This window comes from Entelurus aequoreus, linkage group LG13 (assembly GCF_033978785.1).
Source record: "Entelurus aequoreus isolate RoL-2023_Sb linkage group LG13, RoL_Eaeq_v1.1, whole genome shotgun sequence".
Classification (NCBI taxonomy): Eukaryota; Metazoa; Chordata; class Actinopteri; order Syngnathiformes; family Syngnathidae; genus Entelurus; species Entelurus aequoreus.
The window spans coordinates 61,756,591-61,781,925 of NC_084743.1; the positions used below are offsets into that span (position 1 = coordinate 61,756,591).

The 25,335-nt window shown below is 35.3% G+C and overlaps 1 protein-coding gene across 1 annotated transcript in view; it reads left to right on the plus strand.

The window, feature by feature from the left end:
• Window positions 1-12,011: 12,011 nt before the first annotated feature.
• The window catches only part of LOC133663572 (BICD family-like cargo adapter 1), a 51,262-nt gene continuing 37,938 nt past the window's right edge, over window positions 12,012-25,335 (plus strand). Inside the window, exons 1-2 of the mRNA XM_062068135.1 lie at window positions 12,012-12,363; window positions 20,384-20,599. Of these exons, the coding sequence (XP_061924119.1) occupies window positions 12,085-12,363; window positions 20,384-20,599 (495 nt within the window). The 5' untranslated portion in view covers window positions 12,012-12,084. The remainder of the gene's footprint in view (window positions 12,364-20,383; window positions 20,600-25,335) is intronic.

Consider the following 25,335-nt stretch of genomic DNA (forward strand, 5'->3'; position numbering starts at 1 on the left):
AATTGGTCTGCCCTTAATTTTTTTACACTGATTTTTTTACATATATGTGTTTTACACTGATATTAAAACACTGAATTTTAAAACACTATATTTTGACGAACGGAATTTTTAATCACACACATTTATTTTCTCCCAATTTTTTATTCAGTAAAATTGTCAGCATAATTTGATGTAAAAAAAAAAAAATCCAACGGAAAAAATTAAATTATGTCCCATAAAAAAGCTATCGTAATAAAGACACAAGTTAACCTCCATAAAACAATACAAAATAATTAATAAATAGAAAATAATATGCATGGAAATCAATTATATATTGAGAGTGGATATAAATGTTTAATAAATTAAGAGACAATTAGCTGAATAAGACGATGATTTTAAATAGTGATGATAATGTAATTCATAATAGTCCTATATTATGCAACTTCTTTTTTTGTACTCAAATAGACATCCCTTTATTAAAAAAGATATGTAAAGGGATTTTATTTTTATTCCACTAGGTGTCTCTAGAGATCTGAAATCTTGTGCCTGTTTGCTAGTCAACCCTTCAATGATGTAATTTGCATCATCTTCCAGGTAGTTGAGAGGATAGTCAAAATAATACTCAAAAACAGAATTATCTTATGATTTAAAAGAAGAATATAAGCCATGCAGGTACAGTGCGTGTATGCTTGCTGGCCCCCTGCCGGGCCCTTCCTGCCATATGTGCTGATGTTTTTGGTCCCATGGACAACAAAGCTTTGCCATGCGTCAGGATGCGCAGTTTTTTTGTACATTTGATTCCCCCTGGCATTGCCCCTTTGCAATAAAATGCTCTGGGGGCCCGACCTCCGACCCCCGAACAATACAAGCAGACGCTCTCCCTCCGCTTGGCGGCCTTGATCATGCAAGGCGAGGCTTGGTGGGCGGACACACTGCGGCGTGCTGGCACCCTGCAGGGAAACGAGCCACATCGATTGTCATCTGCTAACAAGAACTACGGAGGGGCGTGGCTTAAATCAGGGCTGACGAGGGCCTCACAATGAAAAATCAAAGGGCCATTTTGACATGTTTCATTTTCAAAACCAATACAATGTATATATTTTTTGGTAACACTTTAGTATGGAGAACACAAATTCACCATTAATTAGTTGCTTATTAACATGCAAATTAGTAACATATTGGCTCTTAATTAGTCATTATTAAGTACTTATTAATGCCTTATTCTGCATGACCTTATATACAACCAGTAAGCCATTAACTAAGAGTCTTCCTTCAATAAACTCAGAATTATTGCTTATTAGTAACCCTAACCCTAACCCTAACCCTTATATGTTCCCCTAATGTCATACAAATAGGGATGTCCGATAATGGCTTTTTGCCGATATCCGATATTCCGATATTGTCCAACTCTTTAATTACCGATACTGATATCAACCGATACCGATACTGATATATACAGTTGTGGAATTAACACATTATTATGCCTAATTTGGACAACCAGGTATGGTGAAGATAAGGTCCTTTTTTTTTTTAAATTAATAAAATGAAATAAGATAAATAAATCAAAAACATTTTCTTGAATAAAAAAGAAAGTAAAACAATATAAAATCAGTTACATAGAAACTAGTAATTAATGAAAATTTGTAAAATTAACTGTTAAAGGTTAGTACTATTAGTGGACCAGCAGCACGCACAATCATGTGTGCTTACGGACTGTATCCCTTGCAGACTGTATTGATATATATTGATATATAATGTAGGAACCACAATATTAATAACAGAAGGAAACAACCCTTTTGTGTGAATGAGTGTAAATGGGGGAGGGACGTTTTTTGGGTTGGTGCACTAATTGTAAGTGTATCTTGTGTTTTTTATGTTGATTTAATAAAAAAAAAAAATTAAATTTAAAAAAAACAAAACGATACCGATAATAAAAAAAACGATACCGATAATTTCCGATATTACATTTTAAAGCATTTATCGGCCGATATTATCGGACATCTCTACATACAAATGTAAAAAAAAATTGTTTTATATGATCTCAAATAAGTATTTAACGCTTAAATCTCTAGATCCACTACAGGTCTGTCGATTTAAAGTTTTTTGTTGATTTTTAATGCCATTTTGTCAAAACTAAGTTTTTTATGGCAAAAACACAAAATATGCAATCTTTTTCCCTCAAAAAATTAAAAGTGAAATATTTAATTTGAAGTAACTGAAACCTTTAATATGTCATTAATTCATAACACCATTGATTTTAATTCATTGATATTTTTTCAGCAATGACAGTTGGTTTTTTTTAAACACAGTAAAATTCATATATATTCATATATATATATATATATATATATATATATATATATATATATATATATATATATATATATATATATATATATATATATATATATATATATATATATTACCTTATATATATATATATATATATATATATATATATATATATATATATATATATATATATATATATATATATATATATATATATATATATATATATATATATATATATATATATATATATAATTTTCAACATTTCTATTTCAACCCTTTTTTTTCCATAGAAAAGTTTTATAGGACAAAAACACAAAATCTGCCATATTTTCCATGAAAAATATTTTTAAAGTGGATTTGGAGCCTTGAATAGGTCAATATTTTTTAACAACATTGATTATGATTCATTATTATTATTATTATTCAAGCAATGATAGTTATTTAAAAAAATTAAAAAAAGGGCCCCACTAATAAAAGTGTTAAAAATAAGTCATCCTTTTTTTTTTCTTTTTTTTTTTTTTACTTTTACAACTTAAGTATCTAGATACATTAGATCTATCTGTCAATTATAACTTTTTTTTTTATTTTTTATTTTTTAAATGTGTTTACTTTATGCCTTTTTGGAAAAGAAAAACTACAACAGAAAGTATTTCAAAGTACAATATTTGCTGTAAAGTAATTGGATCCTTAAATAAATCAATAATTCATAACACCATTGATTTTTAATTCATGACAGTTTAAAAGTTTCAAAAACAAAACAAACAAAAAAAAAACCTCTAAAATTATTGAGGACCCAAAAGGGCCCCACTTCTAAAAGTGGTCAAATTTGTTTTGAATTTGTTTTTTTCTACTTTCGAAACTTAAGCCTATAAGTCAACTTCAGATCTATCCGTTGATAACACGCTTTTTTTTTTTTTTTTTTTTTTAAATTGCAAACACAAACTGCAATTAAAACTATATTTCATGTAAAGTAATTGGAGCTTTGAATTGGTCAATGCTGGGAAGAAGTGGATATTGTTAATTGAATTAAAGAAATAAATCATCAAAAATAGGACTCAGCCTGTTGCCAACTTGGAGCCTAGCACTTCGAGTCTGCTTCAGACTGAAGCAGCCACAAATGTTAGCTTATGCTGCTAATGTGTAATGTTACAGCGGCCAAAAATATTAAATATACTTGTTAAATAAAACCTCTACCTTGTTTTAACAAATACTTAGGCCTACTATGCTACTGTATTTTAATATTGGTCATTATGGCGGTATTTGGAGAGCCATGTTTTTTTTAGGTGGTACTTGTTGAAAAATGTTTGAGAACCTCTGATCGAGGATTAACTTTCTCCAGCTCAGAGGCAATGCAGCAGCTCACCGGCTCAACATGTCAGTGTAGCAGCATAAGCTAGTTAGCGCACCCTGTGAAATAGTTTGTCTCATTATAACAACATCGCTAACACGTGGTTAATATTCAGGTCACAAGATATAATATATATATATAGTATAATATATATGTATGTATGTATATATAATATATGTAGAATAATTTTCCTTGTGGATATAATAAAGTTTGTCTAAGTCTAAGTCTATAAATGGAGTATTGTTGGCGGTTTTTGGATGTTATTTTTAGCTGCATTGTTAGCCACCTCGTACTAGCCATATTTTATGACTTAGAATGCGTTTAAAAAAAAGAAAAACATACAGTATGTGTTCTAGTCTTACATAAGGATTGGGAATGTTAGGCAAAATAAAAAAAAGGTGCAGTTTCCCTTTGAGAATTTGACATGTGTTTTAAAAAAGCTGGTTTCAACCATGTATGTGTGTGTGTGTGTGTGTGTGTGTGTGTTCTGGTAATGCTTACTTAATGGGGACATCGCTCTGTTTACACAGTCACCTTTAGGGGACCTCTGACGGTATGGGGACAAAAAAACAGGGTCCCCTAAAGGGAAACCTTTTTAAATGGTAGTCAGATCCATTCTGAAGATGCCTAAGTGATTTTTTTAAGCTTTGGCCCATAAATCATGTTTACTGGTTAGTTTGAGTGTGAGACATTTGCACAACAGCCCCCTCTTCGGGCTGTAGCTGGTACTTAATCACTTCCACCTGGTCCCCATAACGAAGGTTAAACCGGGGATGGCAAGCATTGAAGTTCTATGTGTACAACCGCATTACGGCCTACAAAAGGAGATTGCAGGTAAAACAGTAGATTAAGAGATAATCAGCAAGACTGGTTAAGTAGAACAGTTTTTTATGTTCTTTATGTTCAATGTTGTTAAAAATAGAAAGTAAAAATAAAAGTTTAAATGAGTTTGTATTTTATTTCTGTGGTTTAAGGTAAGATAAGATAATCCTTTATTGATCCCACAAAGGGGGAAATTTGGGTTGCTTTGTTTACGTGTTTCAAATATTGGTAAAAGAGAAAATTAACTTTCTTGAAAAGTAAAACATTGGTTATCCTGGCATTAAAGGACTACTGAAATGATTTTTTTTTATTTAAACGGGAATAGCAGATCCATTCTATGTGTCATACTTGATCATTTCGCGATATTGCCATATTTTTGCTGAAAGGATTTAGTAGAGAAAATCGACGATAAAGTTCGCAACTTTTGCTCGCTGATAAAAAAAAAAGCCTTGCCTGTACCGGAAGTAGCGTGACGTCACAGGAGCTAGTATTCCTCACAATTCCCCATTGTTTACAATGGAGCGAGAGAGATTCGGACCGAAAAAGTGACGATTACCCCATTAATTTGAGCGAGGATGAAAGATTCGTAGATGAGGAACGTTACAGTGAAGGACTTGAGAGGCAGTGATGGACGTATCTTTTTTCGCTCTGACCGTAACTTAGGTACAAGCTGGCTCATTGGATTCCACACTCTCCTTTTTCTATTGTGGATCACGGATTTGTATTTTAAACCACCTCGGATACTGTATCCTCTTGAAAATGAGAGTCGAGCACGCGAAATGGACATTTAAAGTGACTTTTATCTCCAAGACAATACATCGGTGACACACTTAGCTACTGAGCTAACGTGCTAGCATCGTTCTCAAATGAAGATAGAAACAACATAAATAAACCCCTGACTGGAAGGATAGACAGAAGACTAACAATAATATTAAACCATGTACATGTAACTACACGGTTAAAAATTCTCAGCCTGGTAAGGCTTAACTATGCTGTTGCTAACGACGCTAAGGCTAATTTAGCAACTTAGCAACCGGACCTCACAGAACTATGATCAAACATTAGCGCTCCACCTACGCCAGCCAGCCCTCATCTGCTCATCAACAGCCGTGCTCACCTGCATTCCAGCGATCAACGGCACGACGAAAGACTTCATCCGTGGGTTTGGCGGCAAGCATCGGCTAGGCGTCAGGGTAAGTAGTCCTTGTTGTGTTGCTGTAAGTATTGTAATGCCCCGCAGTGGAGAAGGAGTCACACAGACGAGGATGCGCTGCTCAATCGCTTTATTAACAAGCGGTAACTGGTTGTAGTTCAAAAAGTAACGCACACACATACACGAGCTGCTGTTAGCCAAAACTCATGCTCACACACACTCAAGTTCTCCGCCAACTCACTCGCGCATGCACGTTCCCCAAACCCTTAAAGACACAGTACACTAATGCAAATATCACAGATATTACAGTATTGTACTTAGCCGCTAAGACACCGATCGATCCCACCTACAACGTTCTTCTTTGCAGTCTCCATTGTTCATTAAACAAATTGCAAAAGATTCACCAACACAGATGTCCAGAATACTGTGGAATTTTGTCGAAGAAAACAAGAGGCTTTTCTATCGGGTCCGATGGGGTCCAACCACTTCCGTTGCTTTTGTGACGTCACGCGCATAAATCATATCCAAAAGAGTTTTTCAACCGGAAGTGTGGCGGGAATTTTAAAATTGCACTTTATAAGTTAACCCGGCCGTATTGGCATGTGTTGCAATGTTAAGATTTCATCATTGATATATAAACTATCAGACTGCGTGGTTGGTAGTAGTGGGTTTCAGTAGGCCTTTAATAGTACTGTGATTCTGTATGGTATCCATCCTTAGTTAAAACTAATATATGTTTCCAAAAACAAATTCTGGTTCAGTGTTCCTTAGGATGACATTTTCATACAGCATGATTATAAAACATTATTACCTTAAAGTATGATTCACATTCAGAATTTTCCATCCTTCTATATATGGTAGTTGGAGTTGCAGACAACTTCATTACTGCTAAATAGCAGTTTTCAGTAAGAAGATGCAGGATTTGCTTTAACATTTAAAGTGGTGAAACGTCCTATAAGAGGACAGCTGTAGTGCTGTATTCTGAGGATCCTGTCATATTTAATTTGAACTATTTTTTTTTTTTTTAATGGTCCATAGTAGTCACGTACAAATTTGTGTGAATTATGCAAAATTATTTAAATTTGGTCCCCATGAACCGTATTAAACTCTTTTTCCCCCAGGGTCCCCAGTAAGACTGATCAGCACATTACTTCATCAATCCAGAGATTTTGGCCATTTTACCAATTTTTTTTTTCATGCCTCCACAACCTGTAAAAAGGGTGGTCCCCACCAGAGGTGGGTAGTAACGCGCTACATTTACTCCGTTACATCTACTTGAGTAACTTTTGGGATAAATTGTACTTCTAAGAGTATTTTAATGCAACATACTTTTACTTTTACTTGAGTATATTTATAGAGAAGAAACGCTACTTTTACTCCGCTCCATTTATCTACATTCAGCTCGTTTCTCGCTACTGATTTTTATTGATCTGTTTATGCACGCTTTGTTTGTTTTGGTTTGTCAGACAGACCTTCAAAGTAGGATCTATCGCATGCCTCCGTTTCACCAATCAAATACAGTCACTGGTGACGTTTGACTCCGTTTCACCAATCAAATACAGTCACTGGTGACGTTTGACTCCGTTTAACCAATCAAATACAGTCACTGGTGACGTTTGACTCCGTTTCACCAATCAAATACAGTCACTGGTGACGTTTGACTCCGTTTAACCAATCAAATACAGTCACTGGTTACGTTTGACTCCGTTTCACCAATCAAATACAGTCACTGGTGATGTTTGACTCCGTTTCGCCAATCAAATACAGTCACTGGTTACGTTTGACTCTGTTTCACCAATCAAATACAGTCACTGGTTACGTTTGACTCCGTTTCACCAATCAAATACAGTCACTGGTGATGTTTGACTCCGTTTCGCCAATCAAATATAGTCACTGGTGACGTTTGACTCCGTTTAACCAATCAAATACAGTCACTGGTTACGTTTGACTCCGTTTCACCAATCAAATACAGTCACTGGTGATGTTTGACTCCGTTTCGCCAATCAAATACAGTCACTGGTTACGTTTGACTCTGTTTCACCAACCATATACAGTCACTGGTGACGTTTGACTCCGTTTCGCCAATCAAATACAGTCACTGGTTACGTTTGACTCTGTTTCACCAACCATATACAGTCACTGGTGACGTTTGACTCCGTTTCACCAATCAAATACAGTCACTGGTTACGTTTGACTCTGTTTCACCAATCATATAAAGTCACTGGTGATGTTTGACTCCGTTTCGCCAATCAAATACAGTCACTGGTTACGTTTGACTCTGTTTCACCAATCATATACAGTCACTGGTGATGTTTGACTCCGTTTCGCCAATCAAATACAGTCACTCGTTACGTTTGACTCCGTTTCACCAATCATATACAGTCACTGGTGACGTTTGACTCCGTTTCACCAATCAAATACAGTCACTGGTTACGTTTGACTCCGTTTCACCAATCATATACAGTCACTGGTGACGTTTGACTCCGTTTCGCCAATCAAATACAGTCACTGGTTACGTTTGACTCCGTTTCGCCAATCAAATACAGTCACTGGTTACGTTTGACTCCGTTTCACCAATCACATACAGTCACTGGTGATGTTTGACTCCGTTTCACCAATCATATACAGTCACTGGTGACGTTTGACTCCGTTTCGCCAATCAAATACAGTCACTGGTTACGTTTGACTCTGTTTCACCAACCATATACAGTACTGGTGACGTTTGACTCCGTTTCACCAATCAAATACAGTCACTGGTTACGTTTGACTCTGTTTCACCAATCATATACAGTCACTGGTGATGTTTGACTCCGTATCGCCAATCATATACAGTCACTGGTGACGTTTGACTCTGTTTCGCCAATCATATACAGTCACTGGTGACGTTTGACTCCGTTTCACCAATCATATACAGTCACTGGTGACGTTTGACTCCGTTTCGCCAATCAAATACAGTCACTGGTTACGTTTGACTCCGTTTCACCAATCATATACAGTCACTGGTGACGTTTGACTCCGTTTCACCAATCATATACAGTCACTGGTGACGTTTGACTCCGTTTCACCAATCAAATACAGTCACTGGTTACGTTTGACTCCGTTTCACCAATCATATACAGTCACTGGTGACGTTTGACTCTGTTTCGCCAATCAAATACAGTCACTGGTGACGTTTGACTCCGTTTCGCCAATCAAATACAGTCACTGATTACGTTTGACTCCGTTTCACCAATCATATACCGTCACTGGTGACGTTTGACTCCGTTTCGCCAATCAAATACAGTCACTGGTTATGTTTGACTCCGTTTCGCCAATCAAATACAGTCACTGGTTACGTTTGACTCCGTTTCACCAATCAAATAAAGTCACTGGTTACGTTTGACTCCGTTTCACCAATCAAATACAGTCACTGGTTACGTTTGACTCCGTTTCACCAATCAAATACAGTCACTGGTTACGTTTGACTCGGTTTCACCAATCATATACAGTCACTGGTGACGTTTGACTCCGTTTCGCCAATCATATACAGTCACTGGTGACGTTTGACTCCGTTTCGCCAATCAAATACAGTCACTGGTTACGTTTGACTCCGTTTCACCAATCATATACACTCACTGGTGACGTTTGACTCCGTTTTGCCAATCAAATACAGTCACTGATCACGTTTGACTCCGTTTCACCAATCATATACAGTCACTGGTGACGTTTGACTCCGTTTCACCAATTATATACAGTCACTGGTGACGTTTGACTCCGTTTCACCAATCATATACAGTCACGGGTGACGTTTGACTCCGTTTCGCCAATCAAATACAGTCACTGGTTACGTTTGACTCCGTTTCACCAATCATATACACTCACTGGTTCCGTTTGACTCCGTTTCGCCAATCAAATACAGTCACCGGTTACGTTTGACTCTGTTTCACCAATCATATACAGTCACTGGTGACGTTTGACTCCGTTTCACCAATCAAATACAGTCACTGGTTATGTTTGACTCCGTTTCCCCAATCATATACAGTCACTGGTGACGTTTGACTCCGTTTCACCAATCAAATACAGTCACTGGTTACGTTTGACTCCGTTTCACTAATCATATACAGTCACTGGTGACGTTTGACTCCATTTCACCAATCAAATATAGTCACTGGTGACGTTTGACTCCGTTTCACCAATCATATACAGTCACTAGTGACGTTTGACTCCGTTTCACCAATCAAATACAGTCACTGGTTACGTTTGACTCCGTTTCACCAATCATATACAGTCACTGGTGACGTTTGACTCTGTTTCGCCAATCAAATACAGTCACTGGTGACGTTTGACTCAGTTTCACCAATCAAATACAGTCACTGGTTACGTTTGACTCCGTTTCACCAATCATACACAGTCACTGGTGACGTTTGACTCCGTTTCGCCAATCATATACAGTCACTGGTAACGTTTGACTCTGTTTCACCAATCAAATACAGTCACTGGTTACGTTTGACTCCGTTTCACCAATCATATACAGTCACTGGTGACGTTTGACTCCGTTTCGCCAATCAAATACAGTTACTGGTTACGTTTGACTCTGTTTCACCAATCAAATACAGTCACTGGTTACGTTTGACTCTGTTTCACCAATCATATACAGTCACTGGTGATATTTGACTCCTTTTCGCCAATCAAACAGAGTCATGTGACCGCCTTTCAGCGGCAAAACAACAAGTTTAAGCTTACATGAACTCAATGTCAAATTTGAGGAAGCACATGGCGGTAAGTAACGTTAGTAGATATTTTGGCTGTCACCGTAGGCTGATGTTAGCTTCCCTGCTATAAATCACTGTCAAATGTACATCGTGTGGGGACATTTATTAACGCACTGCAGCCTCATAGACAGACAGACAAAGACACACACCCACACACCCACACACCCACACACACACACACACACACACACACACACACACACACACACACACACACACACACACACACACACACACACACACACACACACACACACACACACACACACACACACACACACACACACGCATGCATACAAACACCAATCAGAAGTGTGTTCCCAGGTGCAGCCCACACCTGTCAGTTTATGGTTTGCGTAAAGGCTAACTTATTTTCCTTTGTAAGCTCTGCCTACTGAGCCTATGCAGTGTTTCCCATAAACTGACAAGATACCTGTGGCGGTGGGGGACGTGGCTATGGGCGTGGCTATGGGCGTGGTCACCATGACATCATCGAGTGATTTGCATAATTTACTACAATGATTTGATTTTCTCCAAAAAGGCTAAAAAAATGTATACTTACTAATTAATAATAACAGTTTTGTTTTAAACGTCCATCCATCCATCCATCCATCCATCCATCCATCCATCCATCCATCCATCCATCCATTTTACAATATAATTACAACACTTTATGTACATATTTATATACAGATTTGAACAATAAGTTATTCACTGAAAGTTTTAAACCCTACACTTAACCATGTGTTTCCTACTGCCTGCAGACTTTGCACCCTTTGTTATATACACATGTTGTGTTTATAATATAAATACATTTAATAAAGTCAAATACAAATAAGGCAACAAGAGAAGTATCCTACACTTCTCTTTTGTAAAGTAAATCTGAACAGCCGATATGGGCATCTACATCAACTATATGATTTGCCTGAGAAGCTGGAGAGGACAAAAAATAAATAAATAAATAAATAAAAACAATTATTTTTATTTTTTTTAAATTTTTAATTTGTTAATTTTTTTTATTTATTTATTTGTGGCGGACGTAATTCTTTTGTGGCGGGCCGCCACAAATAAATGAATGTGTGGGAAACCCTGCTATGGTGCTGTTAAGTTATTGTGGCTCAATTTGCCTTAATTTTTTTATGTTAATGTATTATTATTTAATATATATAGTTGCTTAAGAGATATTCCTGGCTCTGAATTTGCTCATTGCAATTTTTATGTTTTCGTGCATTATTTGTTGCCGTCATCATTAAACGAACAGGTTACTCATCAGTTACTCAGTACTTGAGTAGTTTTTTCACACCATACTTTTTACATTTACTCAAGTAAATATTTGGGTGACTACTCCTTACTTTTACTTGAGTAATACATCTCTAAAGTAACAGTACTCTTACTGGAGTACAATTTCTGGCTATTCTACCCACCTCTGGTCCCCACAAGTGATGATCAAAAAACTTGGTCCCCATCCCAAATGATAACCAGTATGTGTGTGTGTGTGTGTGTGTGTGTGTGTGTGTGTGTGTGTGTGTGTGTGTGTGTGTGTGTGTGTGTAGGGTGACGCTGTCGGTTGCCAGGTGACACAACCGACGCCCGGGTGGGTGCTTGCAAGTCAGCTGCCGGTGACACCATAGCCGGGGCCTCTCCCCCTTCCATCCTCCCCCTCCCTCCCTCCCTCCCACGCAGGCAGGCAGGCAGGTGTCGCGGTGCTTCCATTGCCAGCGTCTCTGCCTCCAAAGATGCACCGTTTTCAACCGGCGGGCGCCACCATGAAACGCATACACGAGTGGGGCCTGGCGGCCGAGCACATGACCCTGGAGGAGGACTTGTTCATGGACTACGGCCAGCAGGAGGAAATGGTCGCTTACCAAGACCCCGGTCAACTTGTGGCGACTTTGAAACAAAAGCAGGAAGACGTTATTCTGGCAGCCCAGCTGGGGAACGCGCTGCTCCTAGAAAACCGTCACCTTAAAGAGCAGAGCGACCAACTCCACAAACAGTACGCCGAAAAACTGGAGGTAAGACTTTTATTTTGGTCGTTTTTTGGACACCCCCGGTGTGTTTAAAGACAAACAAAAGGTCACGTTTCATGTTTAATTTCGATTAAAAAGCTCGTGGAAAATACACCAATATTTTTTATTTTTTTCCACTTTGAGGTTTTATTTTTTTTAAATATGGCGATTTGTTTTGTTGCCAGGTCAGCACAATTTAGCTAACTCTTACTTTTCTGGTTCTTAGTTTGACCAAATTAAATACCGGTCACAACATTAGACGTTATGAAATAAAAACCCAGTACCAATAAATGGATTTAAAATGTCTATATGGAGGTTGATTTGTGTCTTTATTACGAAATCTTGGGACACTGAATTTATGTAACGGGAGTTTTTTTTTTGCGTATTTGTTTTTTAATGCTGGCAATTTCATTGAGGAAAAAAAAACTGTGAGCAATACATGTTTAAACATTCAGTTTGTCAAAAATAAAGTGTTTTAAAAGTCAGTGTAAAAAAAAAAAAAAATCTATGTATAAAAATTAAATGCAGAAATATTCGTAGAAAGCCGAAGACTCACTTCCGGTAAATCAAGTATGAACCAATCGATCCTGTCTCAGAAGCAGCCAATTTCATTGAATTGAAAAAAAAAATGTAAGCAATGTATTTGTTTAAAAATTCAATTTGTTCAAATATAGTGTTTTAAAAATCAGTGTAAAAAAAAAAATCACATGGCGGTAGGAAATGGATGGATGGACATGTAAAAATATTCAGTGCATACATTTTTGTATTTTTTATTTTTTAGTTGTAGTGAAGTTTTTAAAAAAATGTTTAATTGAACAACAAACACACATTTATAATTCAACACAAAAATCAAGGAAAGAAAACAAAGGCAAATGCAGATAGAGTAATAATACTAAAAAATATGGAAAAAACAAAACAAAAAGGGCTACCTAAATCACTTTAAATGTTTTTAACAAATATCAATTTAAGGGCTTTTGTACTCTTAATCATTCTCCAAGATTTGAATTCAGTGCAGAAAAATGTGTTCAAAACTCAAGACGTACTTCCGGTTTCATGTTTAATTCCGATTAAAAAGCTTGTGGAAAATACACCAATCTTTTTATTTTTTTCACTTTGAGCTTTTATTTTTTTAAATATGGCGATTTGTTTTGTTGCCAGGTCAGCACAATTTAGCTAACATCTCAACTCTTACTTTTCTGTTGGTTAGTTTGACAAAGGTCACAACATTAGACATTATCAAATAAAAACCCAGTACCAATAAATGGATTTAAAATGTCTATATGGAGGTTGATTTGTGTCTTTATTACGAAATCTTGGGACACTGAATTTATGTAACGGGAGTTTTTTTTTGCCTATTTGTTTTTTAATGCTGGCAATTTCATTAAGGAAAAAAAAAAACTGTGAGCAATACATGTTTAAAAATTCAGTTTGTCAAAAATAAAGTGTTTTAGAAGTCGGTGTAAAAAAAAAAAAATCTATGTATAAAAATTCAATGCAGAAATATTCGTAGAAAGCCGAAGACTCACTTCCGGTAAATCAAGTATGAACCAATCGATCCTGTCTCAGCAGCAGCCAATTTCATTGAATTGAAAAAAAAATGTAAGCAATGTATTTGTGTTTAAAAATTCAATTTGTTCAAATATAGTGTTTTAAAAATCAGTGTAAAAAAAAAAAAATACATGGCGGTAGAAATGGATGGATGGACATGTAAAAATATTCAGTGCATACATTTTTGTATTTTTCATTTTTTAGTTGTAGGGAAGTTTTTAAAAAAATGTTTAATTGAACAACAAACACACATTTATAATTCAACACAAAAATCGAGGAAAGAAAACAAAGGCAAATGCAGATAGAGTAATAATACTAAAAAATATGGGAAAAAAAAGACAAAAAGGGCTACCTAAATCACTTTAAATGTTTTTAACAAAGATATCAATTTAAGGGCTTTTGTACTCTTAATCATTCTCCAAGATTTGAATTCAGTGCAGAAAAATGTGTTCAAAACTCAAGACGTACTTCCGGTTTCATGTTTAATTCCGATTAAAAAGCTCGTGGAAAATACACCAATCTATTTATTTTTTTCCCTTTGAGCTTTTATTTTTTTTCAATATGGCGATTTGTTTTGTTGCCAGATCAGCACAATTTAGCTAACATCACAACTCTTACTTTTCTGGTGGTTAGTTCGACAAAGGTCACAACATTAGACATTATCAAATAAAAACCCAGTACCAATAAATGGATTTAAAATGTCTATATGGAGGTTGATTTGTGTCTTTATTACGAAATCTTGGGACACTGAATTTATGTAACGGGAGTTTTTTTTTGCGTATTTGTTTTTTAATGCTGGCAATTTCATTGAGGAAAAAAAAAACTGTGAGCAATACATGTTTAAAAATTCAGTTTGTCAAAAATAAAGTGTTTTAGAAGTCGGTGTTAAAAAAAAATCTTATGTATAAAATTTCAGTGCAGAAATATTCATAGAAAACTCAAGACTCACTTCCGGTAAATCAAGTATGAACCAATTGATCCTGTCTCAGCAGCAGCCAATTGAAAACAAATTGTAAGCAATGTATATATGTTTAAACATTCAATTTGTTAAAATATAGTGTTTTAAAATTCAGTGTAAAAAAAATAAAAAATACATGGCGGTAGGAAATGGATGGATGGACATGTAAAAATATTCAGTGCATACATTTTTGTATTTTGTATTTTTTAGTTGTAGTGAATTTTTAAAAATTTTTTTTTATTGAACAACAAACATACATTTATAATTCAACAAAAAAATCAAGGAAAGAAAAACAAAGGCAAATGCAGATAGAGTAATAATACTAAAAAATATGGAAAAAAAAAAAAAAAAAAAGACAAAAAGGGCTACCTAAATCACTTTAAATGTTTTTAACAAAGATATCAATTTAAGGGCTTTTGTACTCTTAATCATTCTCCAAGATTTGAATTCAGTGCAGAAAAATGTGTTCAAAACTCAAGACGTACTTCCGGTTTCATGTTTAATTCCGATTAAAAAGCTTGTGGAAAATACATCAATCTTTTTTATTTTTTTCACTTTGAGCTTTTATTTTTTAAAATATGGCGATTTGTTTTGTTGCCAGATCAGCACAATTTAGCTAACATCACAACTCTTACTTTTCTGGTGGTTAGTTCGACAAAGGTCACAACATTAGACATTATCATATAAAAACCCAGTACCAATAAATGGATTTAAAATGTCTATATGGAGGTTGATTTGTGTCTTTATTACGAAATCTTGGGACACTGAATTTATGTAACGGGAGTTTTTTTTTTGCGTATTTGTTTTTTAATGCTGGCAATTTCATTGTGGAAAAAAAAACTGTGAGCAATACATGTTTAAAAATTCAGTTTGTCAAAAATAAAGTGTTTTAGAAGTCGGTGGTAAAAAAAAATCTTATGTATAAAATTTCAGTGCAGAAATATTCATAGAAAACTCAAGACTCACTTCCGGTAAATCAAGTATGAACCAATTGATCCTGTCTCAGCAGCAGCCAATTGAAAACAAATTGTAAGCAATGTATATATGTTTAAACATTCAATTTGTTAAAATATAGTGTTTTAAAATTCAGTGTAAAAAAAATAAAAAATACATGGCGGCAGAAAATGGATGGATGGACATGTAAAAATATTCAGTGCATACATTTTTGTATTTTGTATTTTTTAGTTGTAGTGAATTTTTTAAAATGTTTTTTTATTGAACAACAAACATACATTTATAATTCAACAAAAAAATCAAGGAAAGAAAAACAAAGGCAAATGCAGATAGAGTAATAATACTAAAAAATATGAAAAAAAAAAAGACAAAAAGGGCTACCTAAATCACTTTAAATGTTTTTAACAAAGATATCAATTTAAGGGCTTTTGTACTCTTAATCATTCTCCAAGATTTGAATTCAGTGCAGAAAAATGTGTTCAAAACTCAAGACGTACTTCCGGTTTCATGTTTAATTCCGATTAAAAAGCTTGTGGAAAATACACCAATCTTTTTATTTTTTTCACTTTGAGCTTTTATTTTTTTAAATATGGCGATTTGTTTTGTTGCCAGGTCAGCACAATTTAGCTAACATCTCAACTCTTACTTTTCTGTTGGTTAGTTTGACAAAGGTCACAACATTAGACATTATCAAATAAAAACCCAGTACCAATAAATGGATTTAAAATGTCTATATGGAGGTTGATTTGTGTCTTTATTACGAAATCTTGGGACACTGAATTTATGTAACAGGAGTTTTTTTTTTGCGTATTTGTTTTTTAATGCTGGCAATTTCATTGAGGAAAAAAAAACTGTGAGCAATACATGTTTAAACATTCAGTTTGTCAAAAATAAAGTGTTTTAGAAGTCAGTGTTAAAAAAAAATCTTATGTATAAAATTTCAGTGCAGAAATATTCATAGAAAACTCAAGACTCACTTCCGGTAAATCAAGTATGAACCAATTGATCCTGTCTTAGCAGCAGCCAATTTAATTTAATTGAAAACAAATTGTAAGCAATGTATATATGTTTAAACATTCAATTTGTTAAAATATAGTGTTTTAAAATTCAGTGTAAAAAAAATAAAAAATACATGGCGGTAGAAAATGGATGGATGGACATGTAAAAATATTCAGTGCATACATTTTTGTATTTTGTATTTTTTAGTTGTAGTGAATTTTTTTTTAAATTTTTTTATTGAACAACAAACATACATTTATAATTCAACAAAAAAATCAAGGAAAGAAAAACAAAGGCAAATGCAGATAGAGTAATAATACTAAAAAATATGAAAAAAAAAAAAAAAAAAGACAAAAAGGGCTACCTAAATCACTTTAAATGTTTTTAACAAAGATATCAATTTAAGGGCTTTTGTACTCTTAATCATTCTCCAAGATTTGAATTCAGTGCAGAAAAATGTGTTCAAAACTCAAGACGTACTTCCGGTTTCATGTTTAATTCCGATTAAAAAGCTTGTGGAAAATACACCAATCTTTTTATTTTTTTCATTTTGAGCTTTTATTTTTTTAAATATGGCGATTTGTTTTGTTGCCAGGTCAGCACAATTTAGCTAACATCTCAACTCTTACTTTTCTGTTGGTTAGTTTGACAAAGGTCACAACATTAGACATTATCAAATAAAAACCCAGTACCAATAAATGGATTTAAAATGTCTATATGGAGGTTGATTTGTGTCTTTATTACGAAATCTTGGGACACTGAATTTATGTAACGGGAGTTTTTTTTTGCGTATTTGTTTTTTAATGCTGGCAATTTCATTGAGGAAAAAAAAAACTGTGAGCAATACATGTTTAAAAATTCAGTTTGTCAAAAATAAAGTGTCTTAAAAGTCGGTGTTAAAAAAAAATCTTATGTATAAAATTTCAGTGCAGAAATATTCATAGAAAACTCAAGACTCACTTCCGGTAAATCAAGTATGAACCAATCGATCCTGTTTGAGAAGCAGCCAATTTAATTTAATTTAATTTTTTTTTGTAAGCATTGTATATATGTTTAAAACATTCAATTTTTTAAAATATAGTGTTTTAAAATTCAGTGTAAAAAAAAAAAAAAAAAGTAAAGATATTCAATGCATAAAAATTCAGTGCAGAAATATTAGTTCAAATCTCAAAACTTACCTCCAGTAAATTAAGACTGAAGCAATCGATCAGAACCAGCCAATTAGGTGTTCCATCCATCCATTTTCTACCGCTTGTCCCTTTTGGGGTCGCGGGGGGTGCTGGAGCCTATCTCAGCTGCATTCGGGCGGAAGGCGGGGTACACCCTGGACAAGTTGGCCAATTTGGTGTTTCAGTCGTAATTTACTTGAAGTAGGTCTTGAGTTTGAAATATTTTTGCGCATCATTTTTCTACATTTAATTTTTTTTACATTTTCACACTAAATTTATATACGCTGTATTTAAAACCCCCCACTATTTTAGCAAACTTGATTTTTAAACACACACATGTTGGCCACACATTTTATTCAATTAAATTGTGTCTTTATTACAAAGCTTTTTTGGACCCTCAATTTATGAAACTAGGTTTTTTGTGTCTTAATTTTGAGAGCTGAATTTTTTTTTGCATCAAATTATGCTGACAATTTTATTGGAAAAAAAATAGTGAGCAACATATGTTTGTTTAAAAATTCAGTTTGTTATAATATAGTGTAAAAAAAATCACTGTATAAAAATAAATGTGAAAAAATCAGTGCAGAAATATTCATTGCTTCAAAACTGGGAGTCTTAAATTTTGAAAATTTTATGCACTGAATTTTTACACACTGAATTTTTGTGCATTACATTTTTTTACACTGATTTTTTTCAGTTTTTTTTTTAACACTGACATTTTACACAAACCCAACAGTCCTGAGAGATATACACACTGACTTTTAAAACGCACACATTTCAATGAAATTTTCAGCATAATTTTATATAAAATAATGCAGTTCACAAAATTTGAAAGCCAAAAAATTACGTAGTTACATAATTGAATGAAAATAAACACTGAATTTTTACACACTACATTTTAAAACACTGTATTATAAGAAACTGAATTTTGCCCATACATTTTTGTTCAATTAAAAAAAAAATTCAGTTCACAAAAAATCCATTACATAAATTCAGTGTAAAAAAACAATATTTCATAAAAAGGAGACAAATAAACCTCCATATGTTTATTTACCTTTACAACATTTGCTCCTTATAGTGGGAGAACAACAGTACTCCAAGAGCACAAACCTTTGTGAAGGTGAAAGATTGCAGCCTGAATCCAAACAACAGACTCCCATTTTGTCTATAAAAGTGAAAGTGGAAGAAGCAGAAAAAAATTGGCAAAAAATGACACTGCTGGCACACATCTATGATCTATTATGTTTACTTGTACTGTCACTTTATAACAATGCATTACAGCCACTTCCTTGATGTCTTGGATTAGTCTGAGTGTCTGTGTTTGTGGTGTGCATTGTTCAATGTGGCAGCTACTTTCTACCTATCTATCTATATAATTATCTTTTTATCTGTGGAACCGGCTGGTCTTTCAAGTAGGGGAAGCTCATTTTCAGCTATTTTCTAAACAGGAACACAGTCTCCAATAACATAGATACAGTGCATCCGGAAAGTATTCACATTTTGTTATGTTACAGCCTTATTCCAAAATGGAATACATTCTTTTTTATTCTCAAAATTCTACACACAATACCCCATAATGACAATGTGAATAGTTTAGTTTTTTTAAATTGTTGCTAATTTATTAAAAATAAAAAAAATCACATGTACATAAGTATTGACAGCCTTTGCTCAATACTTTCTTGAGGCAGCGATTACAGCCTTTTTGTGGCATCGTAGCCACAAGCTTGGCACACCATTCATACCTCCATCAGGTTGGATAGGAAGCCTTGGTTTTCATCCAGCATGTTTCTGTACATTGCTGAATTCGTCTTTCCCTCTATCCTGACTAGTCTCCCAGTTCTTGCCGGTGAAAAGCATCCCCACAGCATGATGCTGCCACCACTATGCTTCACTGGAGGGATGGTGTTGGCCTGGTGATGTGTGGTGTCTGGTCTCTTCCAAACAAGACGCCTGGCATTCACGACAAATAGTTCAATCTTTGTCTCATCAGACCAGAGAATTTAGTTTCTCATGGTCTGAGAGTCTTATCAGGTGCATTTTGGCAAACTTGTAAAAATGCAGCCAATCAGGGTTCCCGCTTCATACAAATCTGATTAGAGACACACACATTATGCTTAATAAATCAGCAACAATAAAAAAAAAACTTTTCACATTGTCATTATCGGGTAGAATTTTGAGGACAAAAATGAATGTATTCCAAGATATAAGGCTGTAAAATGCAGTGTTTCCCCCAGAATATTTGTTAGTTAAGGTGGTTTCTCTCGAACTTATCACATTGTTGTTAAAAATGATTGTGTTCTTTCTGTGAAGTGATAATGCTCCCAGGAAAGCCTTTCAGTTACACCGCCTTTTAAAGAATTTTAATTAGGCCAACTTTACAGCGTGTCCTCTCGCGCAGGTGCTGGAGCAAGGCAGGCACGAGCTCCGCCTGAAGCTGGAGGGCTGCCAGTCGGAGTGGGAGAGTCAGGTGGGCTACCTGGAAAGGGACGTGAGGGATCTGAGCTCTCAGGTGCAGCAGCTCGCTCGGGCCCTGCGCCAGGCCGAGAGGGACAAGTCACGAGCTCAGCTCGAGCACAGCGAGTACACGCAGAAACTGAGGGAGCAGCTAAACACTGTGAGTCCCAACAAACACACACACAGGGAAGAGTGTGTGTGTGTGTGCGCTCTTGTATTTCTACCCTTCTTGAGACATCGACAAGGAAAAGTACCTTCCATATGAGTACCGGTGAACAAGTTAGCACATAAATCATGGTCACAACACGGAAAACCATTGCATCTAAATAGAGAATGTCTCATTTGCACACCTAGTGGTGAAATCTATCAAAAGGAGGGTGGTCCCAAAAAGGAGGGATTTTTCAAATTGACTGTGACGATTTTAAAAGGACTCCCCCTCTGGTCAACATATGAAATAACAAGTGTGTGTAAGGAATTGAAATGCGCCCCCTTTGGCCAAAATTAATTAAAAAAATAAAATAAATATCTATATAGACACATACTATGATAACTTGAAGTAAATACTGAAAATTGAAAACCAATTACAAACAAATAAATAAATGAACTAAAAGCAGTCTTTTTAGACTTAGACTTAGACAAACTTTAATGACCCTCAAGGGAAATTGTTCCACACAGTAGCTCAGTTACAATGATGGAAAGTGTAAGGATGGAAAGGACAATGCAGGTATAAATAGACTAAAAATAGCGATATAAAATATAACATATATACGTAATATTTAAATAATATATGTACAGTATATTATATAAACTGATATATTATATTATGTCTATATCATATGTAAAATATATAACAATTTTCTCACAATGTGTCGACTTTTTTCTTATAAAACCGGGAACAATTTCTCATATTCTTTCTGTTTCTGTAATATTGCAGTATTTTCTCATAAAATGATTACTTTTTTAATGTAAAATTACTACTTTTTAATGCGGAATGGCGACATTTGTCGTATAAAATTCGGACTTTTATCACAATATTGCCAATTTTTTTTGTTGTTCTTGTAAAACGGGTGACATTTTTTTAAGTAAAATTATGACCTTTGTCATAATTTTGCCAAGTAAAATTGTGATTATTTTCATAGCATTGCCAACATTTGAAAGTTCTCTTATAAAATTGTGACTTTTGTCGAGTAAAATTACGACTCTTTTCATAAAATGCCCCAAATTTGAAGCTTTTCTTGTAAAATTGCGACTGTGTTTGAGTAAAATTTCAACTTTTATCATAATATTGCACAAATGTCCAGTTTTTCTTGTAAAATTTTGACTTGCGTTGAGAAAAATTACGACTTATTATAACACCGCCAAAATTCTACGTTTTTCTTGTGAAATTCAAACTCATTTTTCACAACAAACTTTTTTATATTTGCATACTATGTATATATTATTAATGTTGTAAATACAAATCGTTATATATCTAGAAATGGTGGTCCTAAAGAGGTAGGCATTTTTCGCCGGTCTCAAGAAGGTAACAAATACAAGAATGTGTATGTGTGTGTTTGTGTGTGATGTATGTATGCGTGTGTGTGTGTGTGTGTGGCCCTCAAGGTGATCAAGTAACAACACAAGCCACAAAAGCAGATATCAGGGCGACCCTGTCCACGCAACACACTGACACTGTGTTCTTTATACACACAAAGTGTTGTTTGTGTGCTCCGTCACACAGTTCATTAAAGCAGTGATATTAGAGACAGCATAAATGGTTACTCAGTAGCAACCAAAGAAAGTCTGACTTGTTCTCATTTGTGTTGGATGAAAACTGTTAAAAACAAACGTATTTTGCACAAAGTGAAAAATACTTTGTCGCACTAACTTTGCTGCTTCAGAATTGTTCAGTTTTAAGCCACACATTCTGTAACACAACAATGAATGAATAAATACATCTGTAAATAAATAAATAGACACACACTTAGTATATAGTCATTAACAGTGGCGGGACGTACATTTCCCACGTAGGCCTTCAGTGATGTCCGACTTCAATGATTACTTCTCAAAATACCATAATTGAGGTCAGCACATGACCATTGCTGGAGAAATACTATACAGAAACACATTTACGCACTACTGAGCATTGAATCACCTCAACAGTGTACAAAACGGGTTATTTTCTGGCGCATTTAAAAATGAATAAACCAGATAGTTGTTTGTGTGCCATGTTGTTCCAGACCACAGCAAACATTACCTAGCTTGCCAAGATTGTAATAAATCCATTAAAAGAAGACAGCCGGCCGTTTACTTTAACTTGGACACACGCATCTATACCTATGGCCATTAAAAGCCAGTAATTACCGAAGTTATCGCACTTTCAGAGTAGCCTCTGATTTACTAATGTTTTGAAATTGTTGTAAAAATGTGTAGAATAAATATTAAATTTCAACATTTCTGTCAACGAAGATCTGCTTCAGCCTGCGACACATAGTCATTTTGATAGTATGCTATTATAGCTCATATAGACACTTACATCATGTGTTATAAATAAATAAATAAATAAATAAATGGGTTATACTTCTTTAGCGCTTTTCTACCTTTGAGGTACTCAAAGCGCTTTGACAGTATTTCCACATTCACTCATTCACACACACATTCACACACTGATGGCGGGAGCTGCCATGCAAGGCGCTAACCAGCAGCCATCAGGAGCAAGGGTGAAGTGTCTTGCCCAAGGACACAACGGATGTGACTAGGATGGTAGAAGGTGGGGATTGAACCCCAGTAACCAGCAACCCTCCGATTGCTGGCACGGCCACTCTACCAACTTCGCCACGCCATGCCTTCATTATAAGACTTATATACGGCTTTTCAATTTTTGCAGCTCCAGACAGATTTTTTTATTTAAATTTTTGGTCCAATATGGCTCTTTCAATGTTTTGGGTTGCCGACCCCTGTCCTAACTGATCTTTTTAAATTATATATCGACTGTTAAATGCGTTTAATCACCACTAATAAGTCCTGACCATTTTGAGAGTTGATTAATTACTTTGGGTTTAGTTTACAAGGTCAGGGACAAAACCCGATTATCTTGTCTGAATCTACACTTGTGGTACAGCATATGAATAATCAGTTGAACAGTAAAAAGTTGTGTCCCGGGATCTACTGTTTATTATGTTTGTGTTTTGTGTGTCACTTGTTTTGTAACACAAAGTTAATCTTTAGTAGTCTTTGCTGCTGAGTCAATGATGTGACATAATGGAAAAATATCAGTGCTCGGTCACATATTAATGAAGTGTTTTGAACCTAAGGATGCCGCGTTCACTGTGACGATAATCAAACAGTGACGTATTTTAGGACTTCTTATCACCTCATTCGGAGGATTTAATTGGACTTTGGAAGGAAGGGTAGTATTTTTCCCCCAACTACCCTGAGACACCACACTTTTCTACATTGTGCCGTAGAAAAAGAGCAGTTGTTTAGTTAAAATGGAATACCAAACATTGCATTCCTTCCCATGTGTCAAGGTCCACAGAATAATAGACCGTTACTGTCTCAGCACCATAGGGATAACTGTGAAAACCAGACCCCTTTTGAAGTGCAGGAAAAGGGCAATTTAGATAAAAGAAAAATGGGCTGTGTAAAGCATAGAAAGACCTGATGTATTTGGTGTTAGGCTTGTTGGAAACGTTGGAGTCTAGAGAGTGTCAATAGAAAACATCATGTCTTTCCCTGACCTGGTGTCAGGGTCTTCTCCTGGGTCTGTTGTGATTACACCGTAGTTTTGTTGTGTACAGTGACTGTTTAGATAGTCCCCCATGTATGAAAAGTATGCGGGAGGATATGAGAGCAAGTTACTGACGTCACTGTTCTGTGAGACGATAATAATTCTCGCCGCGGCAACATGAGAACAATACATAAATACGCTGACACGGGCTGATCTCAACCATGGGATTACATTTAAAACAGCCAGAAAGGTTTATGGTGTGCGTTTTCTGGTTTGGTAGTACACACTGGCACATAAGTCTGAGAAGAATGTAGTGATCGTAGGTGATAAGATGCTATTTGTGTTGTTTCCTGGTCAGAAACATTTGCTCTGCTAGGAAAAAATCAACAACGTAAGTTTGACGAAGGCCAGACTACAATGTGCAGTCCAGATAGAACACAGTACACTGGTGACACACTGTGCTATAACTGGTGCCCTCATACCTGGCAACATTGTTTCAATTTATGGTTGTACAGTCTGTGCTTGTAAACGTTATACTTATGTGATAAATGATTAACTTAATCAAGTGTAAACTTGAGAACATCTGATTGTTGGGTTCCCTGGATGTGGAGTCTTGGTTTGTATAAATACGTCAGTAACATATCTGTGTCGATTTAGGTTACGTTTACACTGCAGTGTCGGATGTCCAATTCAGATTTTTTTTTTGTCAAATCCGATGTTTTTATGTGGCTGTTCACATTACAAAAAACAAATTATTTCCAATGTCAATGCAACCTGACCTGTATGCGGACATGAAGTATTGACGTCGCACACTCTGCAGTGTTCATGAAAATAAACAAACTGGCTTCAACTCTAGTCGGTCTCACTACTGGCACATGTGGCATTTCAAGGAGTACAATAAAGACTTCTTATGTGAATATTGGTATAAAGTAGTACGGCATTGAGGTTGTATTACATAACTGAGCTGGGGATGAAAACCGTATAAAACTATGACCGTGTCCAATCTAGGTATGAATCCAGATTGCAGTTCCACAGGTTGTTATTGAAGATAAATCCTTTGCTCAGGATTCCTCTCGTGGTACCAAGAACGATGTCAAAGTGGGCAAAGTCCAGTAATCTCTTTGCTACCCAGCATGACAGATAGGGAGGGAAATACAATATGTATTTCTGAGAGGTATAAATATTTC